The sequence below is a fragment of the Zymoseptoria tritici genome, chromosome 3 (assembly GCF_000219625.1).
Source record: "Zymoseptoria tritici IPO323 chromosome 3, whole genome shotgun sequence".
Classification (NCBI taxonomy): domain Eukaryota; kingdom Fungi; phylum Ascomycota; class Dothideomycetes; order Mycosphaerellales; family Mycosphaerellaceae; genus Zymoseptoria; species Zymoseptoria tritici.
Window position 1 is genome coordinate 2,703,590 of NC_018216.1, and position 20,666 is coordinate 2,724,255.

Genomic DNA, 20,666 nt, shown 5'->3' on the forward strand with positions numbered 1-20,666 from the left:
ACCATTGGATCGGGTGGATTTCTACCCAACGCAGCATGGCTGCCCGCGCCGATGGCATGGGAATGGTCGAGAGCCACGACCGATGATGTGATGAGCGGCAGCAATGCAACGGTAGTGCAGTGTGTGCTGGAGGTTGAAAAGAGGAGGTAGAAGCTCGAAGTAGAAGGGTCCATCGATTGATGTGCTGGCGCTCGTTTCTGCCAGAGAAATTGTGGATAAGAAAGGACTCGACATGGATACAGCAACAGCGGATCTCCGCCCCGGGAGCAGGGCACACCGCACACGTGCCTGGCATGAACGAGGAACAGTCCTGCTCCGCACTGCTAGCCGGGTTTGCAGTAATCCAGTGAGCGTCTCTCATGAACGCTGATGGCAGCGCCGGTAGGTCGGGGCGCCTCCATAGCGCGAGCACCAGTGAGATGCTACTGCAGAGCCTGACCACGTCAAAGGCGCAGGACCTGGTGCGGCACTACTGTGAAGCGCGCTTGTTGCAGGATGTATACCAGAACCCTCGCACTTCACCGTACACAAAACTTCGCGTGACGAACGTACCGTGGTTCGCACGCGATATGAGTGCATGCTGTCGTGGGACGAGGCCACCCGCCATCTTGATCTCCTCGCCGCGTGTGGGCCATCGCGATTCAGGTGACAGCGCTTGCGTGGTTATGATGATGGTGAAGGGTGTGCTGTGGCTACAGTAGCTCGCCTGCATTCATGTCGATGTCGATGTCGTGGCCACTTCTGGAGAGCGGTGCGGTTGATGCGTTGTAAAATTCGGCCCGGTTCCCGTCCATTCCCGTCCGCCAAGGCATGCTGTTGTTGTGAACCTGTCCGATCACGCTCTCCTTTCTCTCCACTGCCATAATCGCATACTGTACATGAAGCAGACCATGTTTTGCGGCGACGCTGTCATGTCCTGATCAGTACAGATGTCATGAAGGGGATCAATGGTCGACAATACAGCTTCCGCCTCCTTCCGGTCACTATCCACGATGTCGAACCTAAACAACATCTCAGCTCCTCATGCCTGCAAAGTACACTTTCGTACCTTAGCTCGAAGGTTCTGGGCCGACGACGCATGATGAACACGCGAGCTTTGTGGCACGCGCTCATTTGCTCCGAGTCGCTGCAAGGACAAGGCCACGCCGAAACCATATGCACGCTGCCCCGCATGCCGTCGCCGGTGTTGTCGGTCGCACGACTTCGTCCGCATCCTCCAGCAGGAATCTCGAGGCTCAAGATATCGCTGGAATCTGGCCTCATCGTGCTATGTAGGATTTCGGTTGCACTCCGAACAGCATCACCTGCTCGCCACGAGCTGGCAAGGCTGACTTCAACTCGAGAGCACAACGTCATCCGCTCATTACACACAAGTATTCATGTACCAACTCGCTGGCAGGAGGTCCACTCTCTTCAAGACATGCCATCCTGGTCCGCGGGCGAGAACACGACAGCCATGTGAATGCGCTACTGATGCACGTTAAGCGGTGTGGAACCGAACCGTCGAAGGTCAGAGGAGACCGCGAGAAGTGCTCACATATCACGGGTCTCCAGATGACTTTTCAGGCACCCTCTACGAAGAGGACAGTGGTCTCTTCTCATTGCAGGACGTCTTGGACTTGCATCGTCTGCCGCGACGGCATGCAAGTAGACGAGAGACTAAGAAATGCTCGAGAGCAGCCCACAGGAGTTGTAAAGATCGTTGATGTCACGAGACCAGGCGTGGCGCGCTCTCCCTTCAGTTCCTTGCGATTTCTAAGAGCTTTACGCCGGATTCATCAATTGGAGGAGATTGTTCATGCTCACATTGCTGCAGATGGCGCGAGAGGAATTGGATCTACATACGGCATCTCTGTAGGTGAGCACTCCACCACCACGCCGATTGCAGCATCTCAGGTCATTTGCCTCACGACGACTCTCGATGCAGTTGTGGTTCAGCCGCCATCAACATCCGCTTCAATGGAGCAAATAGTACGGAGGTAGGAGCTTCACTTATGCTCTTTGCCCACTAATCGATCAATACTTTCGCCACAATACCACTCATTGAAGCTCAGTGAAGGGAACCCACCGTGAGAAAGGAATCCGTTCGACGTGCTACCTTCCACCACCCCACAATATTGATGGGTGCATCTCACAGTGTTAGACCATGCCGGAAGTCCATATATTCATGCAAGTCCGCTTCTTGACACGATCGCATAGGTCACCATCTGTTCTACACCTCTAGCATCCCAGCAAATGTGCGTTGGCAACTGTTTGACGTGTCGGGCCGGATATAGTGTAAGGCTGACCACGTGTCGAAGAACGATAGCAGTTTGCGTGGAAGAACTATAGCAGCTTGCGTCAAAAATGGTGGAAGCGTTCGTGGTAGACACCTTCAAGCGATGCTGTTTCGCGGGCAGATCGGCTGCTCAATTGGTCTCCGAATGAATGCTTGTATCTCTACAGACATAGTGGAGAGACAGCGCGTCGCACTCGCACACGAGAGCCTTCTCCTCGTATACGGCGCTAAAGAACTAGCGCCGGCACCTCTTGCTAATTAAACTGCACATAGCGCGAAGATAAGAATGTCCCAAGCTCCGCGATAACGACCCTTCTTTTCACTTCCTCCTCCCTTATTTAATCAAGCCATCCATGGTAGTACACTCCACTTAATTTCCCGCCGGACACATTCCTCTCCCACCAATACCATCTCACCCGTCCTTGGAAACATGGACCACGCCGTCGCAGATACTACGGGGAGCCATCACCACGGTTCACCTCTGATGACATTTGACCCCACGATAAGCCGGAGAGTCCGACGGACGATGATTGATGAGAGGCCTCGGTCATGGCCTGATAATTCTCCTCTCCAATGCCAAGCAGGGGGTTTGCTTGGACAAAGACGCTATCTAAAGAATTCTGTTGGGTAGTGAATCGGATTGTGGAGGCGTCGAAAACGGGCCTATGCACGGTAGGCTTCTGATACGGGCATCTTTCAATTTCATCTCATTTCAATCCTTCCTTTCCTCGTCTTCTCCATCTTCCAATTCCATTCCAACATCCACTGCTCTTCTCGGGCAGACCTCCCAATCCACACATTCTCGGCCTCAAAACCCGAGAATAGGAATGGGCGGACTCACCTTTGAACAATGGCAACTCCTCGCAACTCAGAAGAAAGTCGAACGCAGAGCGAAAATCCCCAAAGAATGGAGGATTCCACGGTCGCTGGTGAAGAAATGGGACGAGGCGGAGAGTGTGATTGAATTTCCTGCGACTTCGGGTTTCTTCACGAAACGCGAATTGAAAATCACTGGAGCGACGGCGTCGGATGTGGTGAAGAACGTTGCCGCAGGGAAATGGTCGGCCGTGGAGGTCACCCGCGCGGTGTGCAAACGAGCGGCTGTGGCTCAGCAATTGGTGAACTGCTTGACCGAGATTTGCTTCGAAGACGCTCTCATCCGAGCGCGAGAACTCGACGAACATTTCGCGGCAGGCAAGCCTCTGGGACCTCTTCACGGGTTGCCGATTAGGTACGACCTCGACGTCCATCGCAATCGCAAGGACTGGTTCACTAACGCCACCGCAGTCTGAAAGACCAATTCAACATCCCAGGTCTCGACACGACTCTAGGCTACACCTCCCGCGTCCCCTCCTTACCCGCCTACCCCTCCCACCTCGTGGCCTCCCTCCTCTCCTCCGGCGCAATCATCTACGCCAAAACCAACATCCCCACCACCATCCTCTCCGGCGAAACCTCCAACAAAATCTTCGGCACGACCCTCCACCCTCTCAACCGCTCCTGGACGCCCGGCGGCTCATCCGGAGGCGAATCCGCCCTCGTCGCCTTCGGCGGAAGTCATCTCGGCGTGGGCACAGACATAGGCGGCTCCATTCGCCACCCGTGTCTCCTCACCGGTCTCTACGGTCTCCGACCTTCCCACGGCCGCATCCCCATGCGCGGCGTAGAAGCCACCATGCGCGGCCAGGAAGCCGTGCGCTCCGTCGCGGGTCCCATGTGTCGCTCCGCAGCCGACGTCCGCCTATTCATGGCCTCCGTGCTGTCGTCCAAACCCTGGATCCGCGACACGCAATGTCTTCCCATCCCATGGCGGATCGAAGAGGAACACCTCCCTCCCGTCCTCTGTTTCGGCTTCGCCACCTGCGACGGAGACGCCGCTCCCACTCCCCCCCACCGCCGCGCAATGGACCTCGTGCGAAAGAAATTGACCGCCGCGGGCCACGTCTGCATCGACTTCACGCCGGTCGAAATGCCCGCTGCTCGAGACGTGATAGACGCCTTCTTCAACGCCGACGGCGGAGCCGAGTTCCGCTCCGATTTATCCGCCAGCAACGAGCCCTTCCCCGCATGGCTCAGCTCGCCGACCAAACGACCCGCTCTGACCGTCTCGGAAACCTGGGAAGCGCAAGCGGAACGCGACCGAGTCGCAGAAGACTGGCTCGATCGGTGGAACGCGACGGAGATCGTATCCAGTACCGGCAGACCGATGGACGCGCTGATCAGCCCGGGATTCCACTTCCCTGCGATCCGACATGGATGCGCGAAAGCGTCGAATTATGCGGCGATCGGGGCGGTGCTGGATTTGAGCACGGGCGTGTTTCCGGTGACGAAGGTCTGTCCGGAGAGGGATCGAGTTGACCATCGCGATGATGATTGGACGCCGATGTTCGATGGCGATGGGGAGGTCATGGAGAACTACGGCGGACCGGAAGAGTACAAGGATGCGCCGGTGGGACTGCAGATTATGGGGAGGAGATTGGAGGAGGAGAAGGTCACGGCCATGATGGGACTGATTAGCGATGTTGTTGGGGTCGACTATTGAAGTGCTTTCTCTTGTTGGTGACGATCGAGATGCAGGCGGGCGCTCACGATCTACGAATAATTTGACGGCCTCGCAGGACGACGGGAGGGAAATGCGCTAGAGTTGGGGCTTTTCACCTTTGGGTTCAGGAGTTCTCGTGCTTTTCTCGGCGGACTTTATTGGGCGAGGTCTTTTCTGGACTTTTGGTGGAACTGGGAGTTCGCTTAGATACCATTTCCCGCGATAGTGAGGCAGTGGAGATACCAATTTGACTCGATTATCGAATATCATCTTGACTTCGAGGTGGCTTCGTTGCATCGTCGTCTCATAACACCCTCGCATCAAGCAGTGGGTATATCCTGTGCCTGTCACCAAGAACGCCAATCCAATGCCTTGATTTCTACTTCTTCTTCCTTCCCTTACCCTTCCCTTTGACCACTCCAACCTCACCAATCTCCTCTCCCGCCTCCTCCAACATCCTCACCTTCTCCGCTCCCTCGATATACGCCGTCAAATCCTTATTCAACTCTTCACACTCCACCTTCGCCAGCTTCTCCTTTTCCACCTCAACTTTCAGCCCTTCCACCTGTCCTTGCAACACTTTGACCCGTTCCATCAAACCTTCGCTCACGGCCTTCTCTTCCTGGACTTGCTTGCCTAGTCCTCGCGCCAGTGTTTCGAATTTCGCGCGCGCGGCTTCGGCTTTTTCGGCACCTTTGCGAACTTGGGAGAGGACTTGTTCCATTTCGCCGCGCTCGGTGATGGCGGTTTCAGCGGCGGTTTGCGCAGCAGCAGCGCTCGCGGCGGCTTTCTCGGCGAGAGCGGAGGCGGCGTGCGACTTGAGCATTGCGCGCTCGACTTGTTCTTCAAAGTATCGCCTCTGGCCTTCCAGTTGGCTTGTAAGGAGATAGGTGTACTCGGCGGCCATGGACTCCATCTTCTCTCTTGGGACTGAATCGGACGGCTCGGAGCGGAAAGCTTCATTCTCGTGACGGCGAGATGCGAGAGGAAGGGTTGCGGATGTTGTAGAGTCCGGTGTTGGTTTCGACTGGATCAGACGGTGGACGTAGCCATCTCCGGCGTAGTCCCATACATGCTGGGTGTTGATGTCCATAGCATAACAGTGAGAGGTCGACTCGTAGTGTGCGAAAGCATGGGCAGAGTCATAGCGGCCACAGCCAATGTTGCCGCATATCAAACATATCCATAAGTTGTTCTCTTGTCCGCATGTGGAACATAGCGGTGCGGGATCGCTGTCCGCAAGGTCGGTGGAGGAGTCTGGGCGTGGGAATGGAAAGGTGTATGAAGGGGAGTGAGTGTACCGACAGACAGGACATCCCGATCCGCGCCATTTCTCCAAGCATGCGCAGTGGAAGACGTGTTGGCAGAGAATGGTCAATAGTCCTGTAGTCTCGTCCATACGCTCGAGGCAGACGGGACATGTCGGCAGCTCGAGCAGATTGGGCGGAGGAGGAGCGAGAGGTTTTGTCGTGCTCGATAGAGATTTGTTAGAGCGATTGGATGTTGTAACCGTGGTGAACGGATCGTGCGTGTTGTGCGGGAAGTTAGCCGAGCTCTTGTCAGCGACGGATCCAATAACGTCGTCTTCGCCAGTAGCAAATTCGACCGACTTGATGAAGACGACATGACAATTCTCCGGTTCCGCCGAGCTGAAAAGCCGGCCATTGTAAGCTTTCTGCCACTCGCGAGCGCGCTTGGCCGAGCGGAACTTCATCAACACCAGGTACTTGTTTGCGCGTCCAGTCCGAATTAGGCGGAAGTGAGAGATATCCTCTCGAGCCTGATCGCCCACGAAGCCGAGGAGATCCGAGGGCATCATCCACGAGGGCACCGCGAGAATGCACAAGGTCGTACAATCCTCCAGGTTGAACTCCACACCGTCGGTGAGATTTGTCCCGCCCTCCAACCCAGCACTTTCCTCCTCACCTCGATACAGATGCACCACTCCCCATCCCACATCCGTTGTCTTCGGATCCGACGGTCTGTACACTGCTTTTGTCTGCACCAGAGGTCCTCCTCCGTTTCCTCCTACGCCGCTCTTGCCCTTCCCATTGATGCTCTCCATATCGATGCTTTCGATCTCGACCTTTCCGTACCTCCAATCGCTTGCGGCCGCGTCGTTCGATAGGACCGTCCGACGAGGTGGTGTCGAAGGGAACACGTCTCTTCGGAGGTTCAGACTTCGCTCAGGTAGCAGCAGTGCATCACCATGCGAGGATGACTTGAGTTCTGGAGTTTGAGGTCGCGGAGGTGCGAGCGGTAGACTGAGGTGCAGCGAGCTGAGCTTCTTGTCCTTCGCCCCGGAGTGATCTTTCTGCTTCCAGCCCTGTAGACCGATTGCTCCAAAGTTATCCCGCCCTGTCTGCTTGTCCTCCGCCTTCTCCTCGCTTCTCTTCCAAGTCCCCACTTGATGCGCCGGAAGATCCGCCTTGAAGATATCCGTTCCGGGAGGAGGTAGGAAACAGTCTTGCTCAGTTGTCAGGTATGCTTCTGAGTTCGTGTTTGCGCCGGAGGATGTGTTTGCCGGAGTGGGATACAGCTCAAATTTGAGATGGAATCCCACTGCCACGGGAGGCATGAGTAGGTGAACAGTTCTGTGAATCCCTGTCCTTCAGTCAGGCGGTTGATCGCGAGCTCGAGAGCTGTTCGAATGGCAAGGAAGGCAGGTTGATGAATGCAGTGTCGTTGGTGACTCAAAGCTGATGCACTTCAACCAACTCCGACAGCAGACATGACTAACACGAGCGGGTAGCTACGTGTGATCAAAGCGAAGCGGGCAAATTTGAGGCCGGAAGGTGAATAGAGAGAAAAGACAGTTATCCGTTGTCGTGAAAGAAAGTCGAAAGAGCGGGCAGGTGTGCCTGAGGCGTGGAATAGACCCCGCCAAATGAGCTCATGGTGGACCACAGTCAGACCGCCTGATGCTCGACCATGGCTCGCATCAAGAGAATCGCTGGTCGCAGCGCATTAGTCTTGGGTTCACGGTAGCGCAGTCTGTTTCTCGGCCTATGTGGAGAGCGTGTTATGCCGGATTGTTAGACCAGCAGTATTAGCAAGCGTCACAATGACCAAGCCCAGTCTCGACGACGATACCTATGGACAGGCAGATGGAAATAAAGTGAGATGAGAAACATGCACAGCTCAAGGCGCGAGGCCGCTGGAATTCGTCACATCTATGCACTCCTTTGCATCCTCAGATCAGCTCTTTCGCTGACCTTCGCTCGTGATTCGTAAACCTGATGATAATCGCAAAACCAAAACACCTTTCCCTTCTCAATCACGCTTTTGTTCGCATGATCTACTGTCCTCCACGCAGACGGAGCACCAAGTGCAGGGTGCTCTCCTTCTGAATGTTGTAATCAGAAAGTGTCCGGCCGTCCTCAAGCTGCTTGCCGGCGAAGATGAGGCGCTGTTGATCCGGTGGGATACCCTCCTTGTCTTGGATCTTCGACTTCACGTTGTCGATTGTGTCGGATGACTCCACTTCGAGTGTGATAGTCTTGCCGGTGAGTGTCTTGACGAAGATTTGCATACCACCACGAAGGCGGAGGACGAGATGGAGCGTCGACTCCTTCTGGATGTTGTAGTCTGACAGGGTGCGGCCATCCTCGAGTTGCTTGCCGGCGAAAATCAATCGCTGCTGGTCCGGGGGAATGCCCTCCTTGTCCTGGATCTTCGACTTGACGTTGTCGATGGTGTCAGACGACTCCACCTCCAAGGTGATCGTCTTGCCGGTGAGGGTCTTGACGAAGATCTGCATACCACCACGGAGGCGGAGCACCAAGTGGAGAGTGGACTCCTTCTGGATGTTGTAGTCGCTGAGGGTACGCCCATCCTCAAGCTGCTTTCCGGCGAAGATGAGGCGCTGCTGGTCTGGAGGAATGCCCTCCTTATCCTGGATCTTGCTCTTCACATTGTCGATGGTATCCGAGGACTCAACCTCGAGGGTGATGGTCTTTCCAGTCACTGTGGTAGATGTCAGTAGATGCGCATGTGTTGAAAGATGACCGCGCCGCCTTTGAGACAAGGTGGCGATACCGGTGAAGCGGGGTAATACTCACAGGTCTTGACGAAGATCTGCATGATTGCGGTTGTGCGGGGTGTTGTGAGTGTGTTGTGTGATGTATGGGATGATTGTGTGGTGCGCGAGTGTGGTGGAAGTGTTGCAAAGGTGGATGTCGGTGGTGAGGAGTGGAATGTAAGAGAGAAGGTTGGTCAGAGGCAGCGATGTTCAGGTCAAGCAAGAGCGACGGCTGGAGGCGGGAGGCGGGAGGCGGGAGGCGGGAGGCGGGCTGGGAGGAGGCGGAGTCAGCAGAGTGCACGTGCCAGGAAGCTTCTAGTGCTATGATTCACTTGCGCCTTCATGGTGACGACGACAACATCCATGAATGGGGATCATGACAATTCACCTCACTGTCTTTTCACGTGTGGCGAGCCTGTCCAGTCCAGTTCAGTGCCACATTCTCACCTTTCCAGCAAGCCCAACGACAGCGACGTGGACTCCTGGAGACAGCGACTGAGAACGGTTGCGATCGCCCTCACGCCATCAAGGTTACGAGGTCCATCTTATCGCCGATAACATCTCCGTGGCGTGAGCCTTCAACCTCGTCCGGCCCATTCCATTGGTATCGTCCGCCAAGGACTCCCACTGCCCGGGGTATGGCGTGCCTCAGATTTGCGCGCGCTGTTTGCCAAAGGTAAAGACCAAGACGGCCTGGAGTTTTCTCTGTTGTGATTTGATCGCTGACGTTCCCGCCCTTGGGTTCACCAGTCCAGATGCCTCAATGGGATCCCCTTCATCGAGGCAGGATATTATTGCTTCGGCCCGCACGATACTGCATGTAATTAGCTGGCAGACTGTGGAGAGCGGGATGCGATGGTCGACGGGACGGCGACGGTGCCGGTTGTCGGCGAGGTCGATGAGTGATCTGCATCCAACATTGCAGAGGTGTGTATAGCTTACATGCAGATGCATCATTGTGAAGCTCCGAGGCCATTGGTATCATGATGGAAAGCACGAAGTATCCCGCCATGAAATGCGGTGGTAAGCCTGACCCTCATCGCCGACTGCAACTCAGCCCAAGGTCCAGCCTCGACGTTTGGACTTTCAATCGCGGACAGAACTACACTTCCGGCATACAGCTACAAGAGCGCACATTCACAAAAAGCGGTTGGCGTGCCGGTGAGGCGAGCGGTGAAGATCCCTGACTCTCTTGACGTTTGAATCGTAGCGGCAACGGGGCGTGGACGTGATGCAAGACTGGCCTTATTTCGTCCGGAAAATGAGCACGAGTGAGACTCGACATTCGCCACGCACGGTCGATCTTACGACGACAGGTGTTTGGCTTGGTGCAGTCATGGATCAATACTCCATGCATGAAGCGTTCTCGTCTGTCCCTCTGATGTTTCCCTTTTCCTTCCCTTTTCCCTTACCAAACCTCTCCCTCCCTCGGTTTCCGGCCATAAACCACCGGCATAGGAAAATACGCATGAATCCTACGATCCTTCAAATCCCGCGCCGTCTTCGCCACAAGGACATCCACCTCCTCCTTCTTCCACCCCAATCCCCTCGTCAACAACGCCAAACAAAACGCCTCCAACCCTTCGGTGATGTTGACTTGATTCCACCGTCCCAGCTCTTTCATATACGGGTCCTTGGGCCACGAGTTGGTCGGCCACATGAACATTTTCACTTGGATGTCGACGAAGCCCGCGGACTGCATGTAGGTCGTGAAATACTCCGAGGCGTCGCTGCCGAGTGGACGGCCGAGTTTGAGAGAGGCTTGACAGAGGAGTTGGCCCCATTCGTAGACGGAGGTGCCGAGGTGGGTGTTGTCGGCGGAGCGCACGGGGAGGCCGTAGTCTTGCAGTTCGAGCCAACCGCCGGGCTCGAGGTTTCTGTTGGGGGGAGAGAGATGTCAGTAGGTTGACTTGCGGAAATTGGCTAGATCAGGAACTCACTCGTAAGCTTGTCGTATGAACTCCGGCCAGTCCGAGAAACAGCCGCTCATTAATCTCGCGTGGATGAAGTCGAATTTCTCTGGATACAGCCACGCATCCTCCGCATCATCGATGATGAACTTCAGATTCGGCGGCACCAAGCTTGGCTGTCCAGGCGACAAGTCGATGCCCACGACCTCACACTCGGGGTGTTCGTCTGCGAAATCCACCGCCCAAATTCCCGTCCCTGTACCCACGTCCAGACACCTGCGAGGATTGTCCAAGGGCGAGAAGTAGAGTTTGTTGGCGTAAGTGATGCGGAGAAGGTGGTGTTGCAGGTCGAGACGGTCGGCCTCCCGCTCATCGTTGGGGAAGATGTATTTGCCGTCTTTGTAGGCGTGATATGTACGGCCATGTTCGCGACGGTAGTTGTATATTGATTCGCTGAGTGATGTCGTTACACTGGCAGCATCGCTGCCGAGCGCAGAGTCAGAGTCGTCTTCCTAGGGTTTCGAAAGACGTCAGCTTGGATGTGGTCAGTGCGTCAATAGACCGTACGGTGTGGTCAATGTATCGACATATACGCTGGCGTGTCGCCCATAGAGTCCCGGCGCCAACAGATGAAACACTTTGCAGGGTCAATAACTTACATCCGGTTCCAGAGTCTGCTCTTCTGCCAACTGACCATCCAGTGGATTCTGCTGGCCGTTGTGATGACTCTGATGAGGACTTGAATCCAAGACGGGACCTCCTTGACCGGTGCCACTGAAGCCATACGCAGACCCGTTGTCGAGAGCAGTGTCCATCACATCCGGGTGGTGAGCGGTCGCTGTAGGTTCAAACGTGGTGGCGGCGCCCGAGAAGGAGAACGATGACTGCTGGGCGTGATAAGTATTGCTTGTGGCGGTCGCTTTGCCCTTGCCCTTGGTCGATGCCTTCGTTCCAGTGGAAGGAGGAGCTGTGACAGACGTTGCGGGCTGTGTTGCAGTCTCGGCAGGAACGGAGCTCGCGGTCGGAGCTGCGACAGGCCCAGCTACCGCCTCAGTTACACCGACGCCAACAGCTTCAGCATTCTCGCCATTTGCAATACGAGCCTCGGAAGTAGTATTCGTCGTAGAGCAATCGGCAGGAGCAGCCTTGCCCAGTCCAAACAGTCCCGCACTCTCCTCTTCCACTCCCACACTTCTTACAAAGTCATGATGGCTCTGGAGCTTTGCTAGTAGTTCTCTATCAATGGCTTCTCGTTGTGCTTGAGCTGCTCCTTCTGGCGTAGGTCCTGACAGGGGTGAGTCCGTGGGTTTGATGGTGGGCGAGGTAGTAGTGGTGGCTAAATCGTTTGGTGGGGCCATGGGGTCCATCGTCGTTTCCATACGGATTTTTGTTTGCGCTGATTGATGCCGGTGATAACTCAAGGGTTCACTGGTCTGAGGCGTCGACTCTTCCGTGGTGGCTTTTTCGGAGGACCAAGAACAAAGGCGTCTGATGCGTGTAGGTGGCTGACGGGAATTTTTGGTGCCAATCACACGTGGTGGCTTGCTGGCTTATGTATTCTTGAAACACCTCGTACACCGGAAAGGGAATCGATGTCGATTGTCCTTGGTTGTTAGATATATATGCACGGTCGCGGCATCTCCGTTGTACAGATCGGTTACGGCAAATTGAGTCGATGGCGGTTCGTGATTAATGACACGGTCAATGCGAGGCTGGCTGTTCAATGAGCTCGACAATTCCAGGACAGCTCACTTTCCAGGCTTGATTGAAGTCGGCGCAGTAAGACGGAATTTCAGGTTGAATGTGGGAAGAAAGTTTCTGGAAGCATGAGTTCAGCCTTCTGTCCGCGCCAGGGACCGGCGAAGCCGCCGAATTCGCAAGGCAAAGTGACTGCCCCTTCAAATCGTCCACACGAACAGAAAGAGCCGTGTCGAGAATGGACAATCTGGGCTAGGTGCAGCGGCAAGAGCTGCGTTGTATCGTGCGTGCGCGATTGAGTGGGGTGAAATATGGAGCGTGAGCGGGCCGCAGCGCAGTCGACTGGATGAGTCTGTGAGCCGAGCTCGCAATTGGATCGTGAAGAATGAATGGGAGAAGGAGTGATGATACAGTCATGATGTTTCATGGAAAAAGGTCTGGTGGGTTTTCCTGTGGCACGAAGCGTTGTGGATGAAACGACATGGAACAAGACGCGGAAGTCAGCGGCTCGCGCTCCCCCCGTCTTCCCTCGAGAACACAATGTCTGGCAAAGCAGCCGTGCTCTCGGTACTTTTGCCCGTCTCAAACGTGGTTTGTTGTTGTACGTGGTTGTTCACATGCACATTTCGATTAGCTGGGCATGGATACAGAGGCGATCCTTCTGGTGCTGCCCCTCTATACCTCGGTGGTGGTACAGATGCGGGACATTTTGATGAAATTCTTGCAGTTTGACCGGGGCTCGATTCGTGGCGGCGGATTGTGTATCCTTCTCGCTTGGAGCTTGTGTCGCTGTCTCGGCTCCTCGAGAGCGCCTTCTTCCGTCTTCATCCTGTGTTGACGAGGCGGATGGTTCATCTCACCAGAGTTGATGGATTAGATGGAGTTACTGGATGACAGTCCCGTCTTCAAGAATGATGTCGAATTTTGAGTTCAAGCTTGCTGTTGCTGACTTTGCAGGGATGAAACCAACTGCCGCCCGCGCGTGGCTGCTTCCCACTCCCACTCCCGACGTCCTTCTTCCTTTGCTCCTATACCTTAATAATGTTACGGTCACAATTATGGGAAACGGAAGAGTGCAGTCAGTCCGAGTCCGACTGAGACCTTTCTCTCTCGTATACCGTGATTGGTGCAGTGGTTCGCTTGTTTGATTCTTCTTAAGCGATCCGCTGACAGTCGGAGCTCCCACACACACGCACACACGACAAGCAGGATGCATATGCATTGCATTGACAGGCATGCTTTCAATAGCTCCACCGCTACTGCTGCCGACCCTTCCAAGTGCCCACCGCTCTCCAATTATGTCTGCTCGTCCGTCCTCTGCGATCCACGACAAGTCTCGGACGCAGGGTGGAGGGTGCGCTGACCTAGTTCTATTCAATATTCGCCTGGTTCGGTTCGTCCGTGAAGCCCATGGAGCTCTCGCCTTGCTGCCATGGGTCCACTCTCCTCTCCGTCCACTCGTCCACTACCTCCTACGGCCCCGTCACCACAACGAGACACGCTCTCAGGCCCTCTCCCACGCTGGCCTGCTGAGATCCGATGCATCGCTTATCATCATTCCTTGCTGCTGTCCAGGTAGGCTGCGGGCTGCCGGTAAGCGCTGTGCGTTCCTCGTCACCCTTGACTGTCGTGATTCCCATCACATTCACCACCCCCGTCTCCTCCCAAACGCTCCTCCCTGCTGCGACCGCCCACACGCTCATCACAAACATCCGCCCAACATTACCTCCAACCAAAAAACGACCGTTCCTTACGCCTACACACTTTACTCATCCGCGTGCATAGCTTCCGCTCGTTTGCTACACTGAAACACAGCTCCAAACCCTATTGTCTGCTCCTTCTCACCCGTGAGCACCTCCTCAACCAGCTCTGAGACACGCCCTCGCACAGAACAAAAGGCAGCCCGGACCCAGCAATCCGGTCCTGACAAGCAGGTAGCTCCCAGCTCTGCTGCACTCCGCTCGAAAAGACGAGTAACATCCAATCCTCATTGCTCGCTCTGGTTTCCCAGCGAGAGCAGAATCCCGCCGCAATGGTTCACACTCTACTCTTTGCGGCATTTGCACTTTTCGCTCTCATCGTTGCACGGGCGGCCCGCCGACATGCCGCCCTCTCGCACTTTGGCGGTCATTGGTCGGTTGGATGGTCGCGTCTATGGTTGCTCAGGACCCAGGGCAGTGGACAGATGAATCTGCGCTTCACAAAGATCAATCAACAATTCGGTCAGTCTGCAATTTCCTATTCTGGCGACTCTGCCGCCTTGTCTTCCCTGCTTCACCACTTTCCTCGGTCGACCATTGCTACATCCTCCCACTCCATTCCAGCATCTCGTTCTTTACATTGGTCCCGCTTCCCATTCCCGTCGATCTTGTCGCACTGTCCGCGTGCTGCATCGCTTCCCGTCGTACCACAACCCCAAGGAACAATCCGACTGACAATGTTCTCCTCGACCAGGATCCACCGCCCGGATAGCACCGAACATGCTCATCACATCCGACCCGGACCTCATGCGCCGGATGAATGCCGTTCGATCTCCATTCACCCGCGGTCCATGGTATGCTGCTCTCAAACTCCACCCAGACCGAGACAACATCACCTCCTACACCGACGAGCGCAAACATGCCGACATTCGCAGCCGCATGGCACCGGGCTATGCAGGCAGGGAAAATCCTCATCTCGAACAGGACGTTGACGATGCCCTGATCAAGATGCATTCTCTGATCGCAGAGAAATATCTCAACAGACCCGAAAACGATCAGTTCCGCATCCTCGATCTCGCTCGTATTTGCACCTTCTTCACACTCGACGTAATCTCCAAGATCGCATTCGGTGAGCCCTTTGGCTACCTAGAGAACGACGAAGATCCTTACGGCTACCTGGCCAATCTTGCTCAGCTGCTCCCAGCGCTCATCGTCTTCGGCGTCTACAGTGAATTTGCCAATCTGATGAAGATCCCACTCCTCAAGGCATCTCTTCCCAAGTCGACTGACAAACGCGGTCTCGGTCGTGTGATGGGTTTCGCAGCAGCTCGTGTACGGGAACGATTCGGCACCAAACCCATCGTTCGTCGGGACATGCTGGGTGCTTTCATCAACAAAGGTCTCACGCAAGGCGAACTTGAATCCGAGACTCTCACTCAAATCATCGCGGGATCGGATTCGACCGCTTCCTCACTTCGACTTACCCTGCACTTCATCACGACCTCGCCTCCAATCCTTGAGCGTCTTCTCGCTGAAGCCAATGCCGGCATTGAAGCCGGCCGCATATCTCGCCCTGTGATCAAAGACCAAGAAGCTCGCGGACTACCGTATCTTCAAGCCTGTATCAAGGAAGGTCTCCGCATGTATCCACCAGTGACTGGTCTGCTTGCCAAGCGTGTCCCGGACGAAGGCGTGCACATCGATGTGGACGGCGTGGAGAAGTACATTCCGGGAGGGGTACAGATTGGTTGGAACAGCTGGGCAATGATGCGAAGAGAGGAGATTTTCGGGAAAGACGTTGAGATGTACCGTCCAGAACGTTGGCTGTTGCGACAAGGCGGAGGCGCGGCGGAGGTCGCACGAGCCAAGCGCATGACGGAGACGGTTGAGTTGTGCTTCGGCTATGGACGATTCGGATGTCTTGGACGAGGTGTTGCGACGATGGAGCTGAACAAGGCCGTGCTCGAGGTGAGTCGTATCGTCGCTCCGCCAGATTTGTTTGCCGACTAACCATCTTTCACAGACCCTGCTCCGCTTCTCACTCCAACCCTGCAGCCTATCGAAGCCATTCGACGAGAAAGTGGTGGGCTTTTACATCCACGACAACATGAACTTCATCGCGACAGAGCGACGGACCGACAGTGGGAGAGATGTGCTGGAACTCACGAGTAAAGCCGGCGACGGTGCGGACGCAGCGGAAGCCAGTGCAATCGGAGGAGCATATGAGGAGTGACACTTTCGCCCATGATATGAAGGAGGTCCATTTGCGAGGAGCGAATGTGGTAATGGTAATGAATTCATCGGAGGAATCACGACAATATGGCAAGTATTTCTATCCCTGTGTATATGAACGAGTTCGGGTAGGGGTTGTGGACGTCGGAGCACGAGTGGAATACCCTATTAGACTGTGAATTAGTGAAGGGTTATCTGTCCATAGAAATTCATCACCAGCTTTGAGTTGACTCTTGTCGAAAATGCTTCCAATCTTGAACCACGATGAAAGAAAAATAGTGAATGTGTTCATCGAGTTGGTCGAGTGAGGTGAAGAAGCGCACCGGCAAGACTTTCCTTCCGAGCTTGTCCAAACGCGCATCGCGTCCCATCTCCTCTGAAATGTCAACATTTTGCGACAACATTCATCTTTCGTCTCGACACGCGCTCCCAATCCTCCGCGCGGACCTCACTCTGCCCTTCAGTCGCGCGACCGGCTCTCCCGAACAATCATCCAACCGGCCCCTTCCACAATGGCAACACATCAACCCTTTCCTTCGCGACCATACACCTCCGGCCTGACACGCGGAACCGGCGGCGCGCAAAACGTGAACACCTTCGGCACAACACCATACGCCTCTCAGACACCGTTCAATCCACAACAATCACAGCAAGTGCCGCTGCCGCAGCAATCGAACCCTGCGGGACTCGGAGCAACACAACAACAACGCGAAGCGCAGCGCTTAGAACGAGAAAGACATGAGCGTGCGGAGCGGGAACGGCGAGAAGCTGAAGAGAGGGAAACGCTGGAGCAGTTGTCGGAGGAGCAAAGGGAGGAGATAAATGAAGCTGTATGCAGTGGTTCCCATCTTATGCTAGGCTAGATGTGTATCACGAGCTAACATGACGACTCTCAGTTCTCGCTCTTCGACCTCGACAAAGACTCCCACATCGACTACCACGAACTCAAAGTCGCGCTGAAAGCCCTCGGCTTCGAAGTCCCCAAATCCGAACTCCTGCAAATCCTCCAATCCCACGGCGTGCCCGCTTCCGCACTGCAGACCTCAGCAAGTACGTCTAAAGCGCCCGTACCACAACAACCGACATTCTCAGGCCCTTCGCGACTACTGCTCAGTCATGCGGCGTTCACCTCTGTGGCAGCACAGCGAATATTGGCGAGAGACCCGAGGGAGGAGATCTTGAGGGCTTTTGAGCTATTCGATGCAGATGGCAAGGGCAGAATCGAGTTGCAGGACTTGAGGAGGGTCGCGAGGGAGTTGGGCGAGGGACTGCAGGAGGAGGAACTGGCGGCGATGATTGAGGAGTTTGACATTAGAGGTGAAGGAGGGATTGGTAGAGATGAGTTTGTCGGGATCTGTATGGGAGGGTAGGGCTTGGTCGACGACTTCAGTGGACGTGCAGGCAATCGCGTTGGGTTGCGATTTTGGATCGGTTTTGATATGAAAGCGATGGTGTTTTGGAGTTGGCAATGGAGCCCTTTTTCGATTTCCAGCCCCCGGACCAGAAGCTCTTCCGCATTCCGATTCTTTGTCATTCATTTGACATGGGACCGAAACGTAGCATACAATTTGCCTTTCAAGAAGCGAGCTGACGCTGACGCAGGCATTCAAAAAAAAAAAACCCCCCGGTGGGATGATCGAAGGTATACGAGGCATCATCAGCCCGGTCTGGATCGTACGGCGTGCGACATGTTGAGTCAACTAATGTCGCCTCTCAAGACAGTGCTAGATCTACCAACAGCGCCCGTGAAAGCTCTTGCACGAACGACATGTGAACGGAAGACTTTTCGCAGTGGTGCATCCCGAGGCTGGCGGTGCGTCGCCTGATCATCTGCTGCCGATACATACAACCCACTAGCGCTCACTGTCGAAAGCTCAATCGACGCCCTTCTCGGGCAGATATCGACAATTTCTCGAGCACAGATTGGCGCGGGAGTGCTTCATGGGGCGAACACTAATTCCTCTTGTGTCGTCGCGAGAGCGCACGAGTGGACATTTAGCGGAATATTCCTATCCATGCAGGGGGGCCACGGGACCACAGCCTCTGTCCGAAGTTTGACTTGTCCACGAAATACATAATCTTACCATTCCTTCTACAGTCCAGTCTTACCTCTCATACAGGGTTAGTTGACACCGTCCTCGCACCATCATCTGAACATTGCTGACCTTAAATTGCAGCAGCGCACGGCAACAGGCCCTCTTCGCGCGGACGCTCCCCGAGTGGATATGACCTGTAGCGACATCAGACGAGCCTGCACTGCGCTGGGTCCCTGGAAGTTAGAACCTCTCTGCAGCGCTTCCTCGAACCGCCGTTGTCTTACTGTCTCGCCTTATTGCAAGTCCTTCTCCGCGTCCACGACATTATTCGCAAAGGCCGTCAGGTTTATTCTCATGGATGTACTAGGCTTAAGGGAACATCGAGTAACAGTTTGCTACCACTGCTCGAACGCTGTGAGAGGAGATCTGACGAACGAGAGCTCCGCGTCGGCCAGGATATCGGACATCACCGTGGTTCGCTGCGTGACGACCACCGGAGTGACAAAAAGCATGAATGTGTTCCCACCCCTTGAGCTCGACTATTCCGCCAATCGCGAGCCGATGCAAATAAGAGAGACTGTCGATACTTGCCCAAAGAAAACAGCGACAAGGGCTCCGGAAGGCAACGCTCATTACGTTCCAACGTGGAGGGCAGGTGGTCAGATGTTGTTCGTGTGCCGCCTCGCGAAGCAGCGGTTGACCGGGATTGGAGATTGGGCTCTGCGCGAGGATGAGCCCAGGCAAAGCTGTCAGCGTCGCATAAAACCACCCTCCGCCACCGTCATCCTTTCTCTTCTTCTTTCCTCCAAAGTCACTTCAGCTCAAGTTAGCCAAGTCCCGAACAAGCATCCGCAAGTCCACGGAGGAACTTGAAGGTATTGGTCCATCAGATCAGAATCTCAAAGGACAACTGACTTACATTCGAAAATTCGCAGCCTCGACGCCGACCGACGATCACTCGAACCACGATCAAGATGAACATCCTGCTCCTCGCCTCCGCCCTGCTTCTCGCTCTCGGCGTCTCTGCCAAGGACTGCCGACCGGTCTGCGAGTACATCGGACACACTTTCGTGGATCGCACTTGTCTTTGCGTATGTCGCTTTCGCGGTGCTCTCCCAATCGTGCAAAAATATTGACATGCCGCGTAGTGCCATCACCCCGAGAGGTGCCAGGGATGATCTCTCAACTGGACTGGACAGAGAGGATCGTCGTTGCAGCAGGCAAGCGCATGGCCGCGACTGGTTCTTTGACTGCTGAGTTCGACGAGCGCTCAGGAGGTGACGCTTTGAGATGGAGGACTGCAGTGAGCGGAGGAGTCTTGTTTTTTTCTATTTACCTTGCCGTTGACGGGTTGCTTTCGTGGACCATGGGAACGACCGCGATGGTGCGGTGATTTATTGGAGACCCTTGAGTTGGCGAGGGTAGCATGGCTGAGGTTTGCACGTCACTGATCGTCTCAACGATGTGTACCGACTGCATTGTATGTAGCACTGCTTGTAATTTTGAATCTCTGTGGTCGATCCGCATCGTTGTCGTTTATTGATCTCTTGCCGCCAGTTATAGTATAGCCGTGAGATGACAGGTGAGCGCTCCCGGAGGAAGGAGAGCAGACATTCCCGTCGTTGAGAGAAAGTGTTACCGGCGAGCGTTGGACCATATGCTTACTGACAAGATAATGGGAGGTTCATTTGCAAAGTACTGCATCGAGAGAGCGCTGAGAGCGCTGAGAGCGACCTGCTCGGGCAGGGCATTGACGAGCGTCAGCTTTGAAGGCAGGGTGGCAATCAAGAATGCGGCGCGGCGAAGTGAACATGGAACGGGACGGGTATGCTCACCGTGAAACAAGGACCATTGCCAAGATCTACTGTCGCTACTTGCGATTTTACACCAGGGTGATCCATAGCTCGGATCTGTCGGTAAGTTTCGCTCTTCGACACGTCCTATTAAACCCCGTGGGAGCCGGATCTGCTACTGGGAACAACCTTGCATATGCTTCCAACGGTATGGACTTGTTAAGCCACACCGCTACGCCCAATCACGATGATCATGCTGCAAGCTTCTCAGATCAGCGCACCTAGGGCGCGATGAGCACAGCGCTGAGCCCGACATGGCTACCGTTTGACGTGGTGCATGTTAAATCGCCGAATAACATTGGTGGCGTCCGCGGCCTTGCAGGGAACAGGCACCCGGCATGCCTCGAAACAGAATTTAAGGGTCCAGCCTGGTCTCGAAAAAATGGTGTCCTTGTC

General features: G+C 55.0%; 7 protein-coding genes across 7 annotated transcripts; 4 read left to right on the forward strand and 3 right to left on the reverse strand.

Moving 5' to 3' along the window:
- Positions 1 to 3,058: 3,058 nt before the first annotated feature.
- Positions 3,059 to 4,820, forward strand: MYCGRDRAFT_70271 (uncharacterized protein; the record flags this gene model as incomplete). The annotated part of the gene is made up of 2 exons (XM_003853960.1): positions 3,059 to 3,509; positions 3,566 to 4,820. 2 exons carry the CDS (start codon positions 3,106 to 3,108, stop codon positions 4,818 to 4,820), a joined length of 1,659 nt encoding a protein of 552 aa, XP_003854008.1.
- A 379-nt stretch (positions 4,821 to 5,199) lies between these two features.
- Positions 5,200 to 7,398, reverse strand: MYCGRDRAFT_99680 (uncharacterized protein; the record flags this gene model as incomplete). The annotated part of the gene is made up of 2 exons (XM_003854227.1): positions 5,200 to 6,925; positions 7,043 to 7,398. The coding sequence occupies 2 exons, from the start codon at positions 7,396 to 7,398 to the stop codon at positions 5,200 to 5,202; spliced, it is 2,082 nt and encodes a 693-aa protein (XP_003854275.1).
- A 557-nt stretch (positions 7,399 to 7,955) lies between these two features.
- Positions 7,956 to 9,009, reverse strand: MYCGRDRAFT_57170 (uncharacterized protein; the record flags this gene model as incomplete). Its single annotated transcript, XM_003854226.1, has 2 exons — positions 7,956 to 8,786; positions 8,882 to 9,009. The coding sequence occupies 2 exons, from the start codon at positions 8,901 to 8,903 to the stop codon at positions 8,119 to 8,121; spliced, it is 690 nt and encodes a 229-aa protein (XP_003854274.1).
- Positions 9,010 to 10,249: 1,240 nt separating this feature from the next.
- MYCGRDRAFT_39377 (uncharacterized protein) lies at positions 10,250 to 11,242 on the reverse strand (the record flags this gene model as incomplete). Its single annotated transcript, XM_003854225.1, has 2 exons — positions 10,250 to 10,718; positions 10,782 to 11,242. Coding segments are annotated over 2 exons (930 nt in total), but the record flags the coding sequence as incomplete, so codon positions are not given.
- Positions 11,243 to 14,245: 3,003 nt separating this feature from the next.
- Positions 14,246 to 16,159, forward strand: CYP-54 (putative P450 monooxygenase; the record flags this gene model as incomplete). The annotated part of the gene is made up of 2 exons (XM_003853961.1): positions 14,246 to 14,671; positions 14,904 to 16,159. 2 exons carry the CDS (start codon positions 14,482 to 14,484, stop codon positions 16,157 to 16,159), a joined length of 1,446 nt encoding a protein of 481 aa, XP_003854009.1.
- A 621-nt stretch (positions 16,160 to 16,780) lies between these two features.
- On the forward strand, positions 16,781 to 17,751 carry MYCGRDRAFT_70288 (uncharacterized protein; the record flags this gene model as incomplete). Its single annotated transcript, XM_003853962.1, has 2 exons — positions 16,781 to 17,211; positions 17,278 to 17,751. The coding sequence occupies 2 exons, from the start codon at positions 16,894 to 16,896 to the stop codon at positions 17,749 to 17,751; spliced, it is 792 nt and encodes a 263-aa protein (XP_003854010.1).
- Positions 17,752 to 19,391: 1,640 nt separating this feature from the next.
- MYCGRDRAFT_91993 (uncharacterized protein) lies at positions 19,392 to 20,187 on the forward strand (the record flags this gene model as incomplete). The annotated part of the gene is made up of 4 exons (XM_003853963.1): positions 19,392 to 19,508; positions 19,583 to 19,720; positions 19,981 to 19,999; positions 20,090 to 20,187. The coding sequence occupies 4 exons, from the start codon at positions 19,392 to 19,394 to the stop codon at positions 20,185 to 20,187; spliced, it is 372 nt and encodes a 123-aa protein (XP_003854011.1).
- Between the last annotated feature and the right edge of the window lie 479 nt (positions 20,188 to 20,666).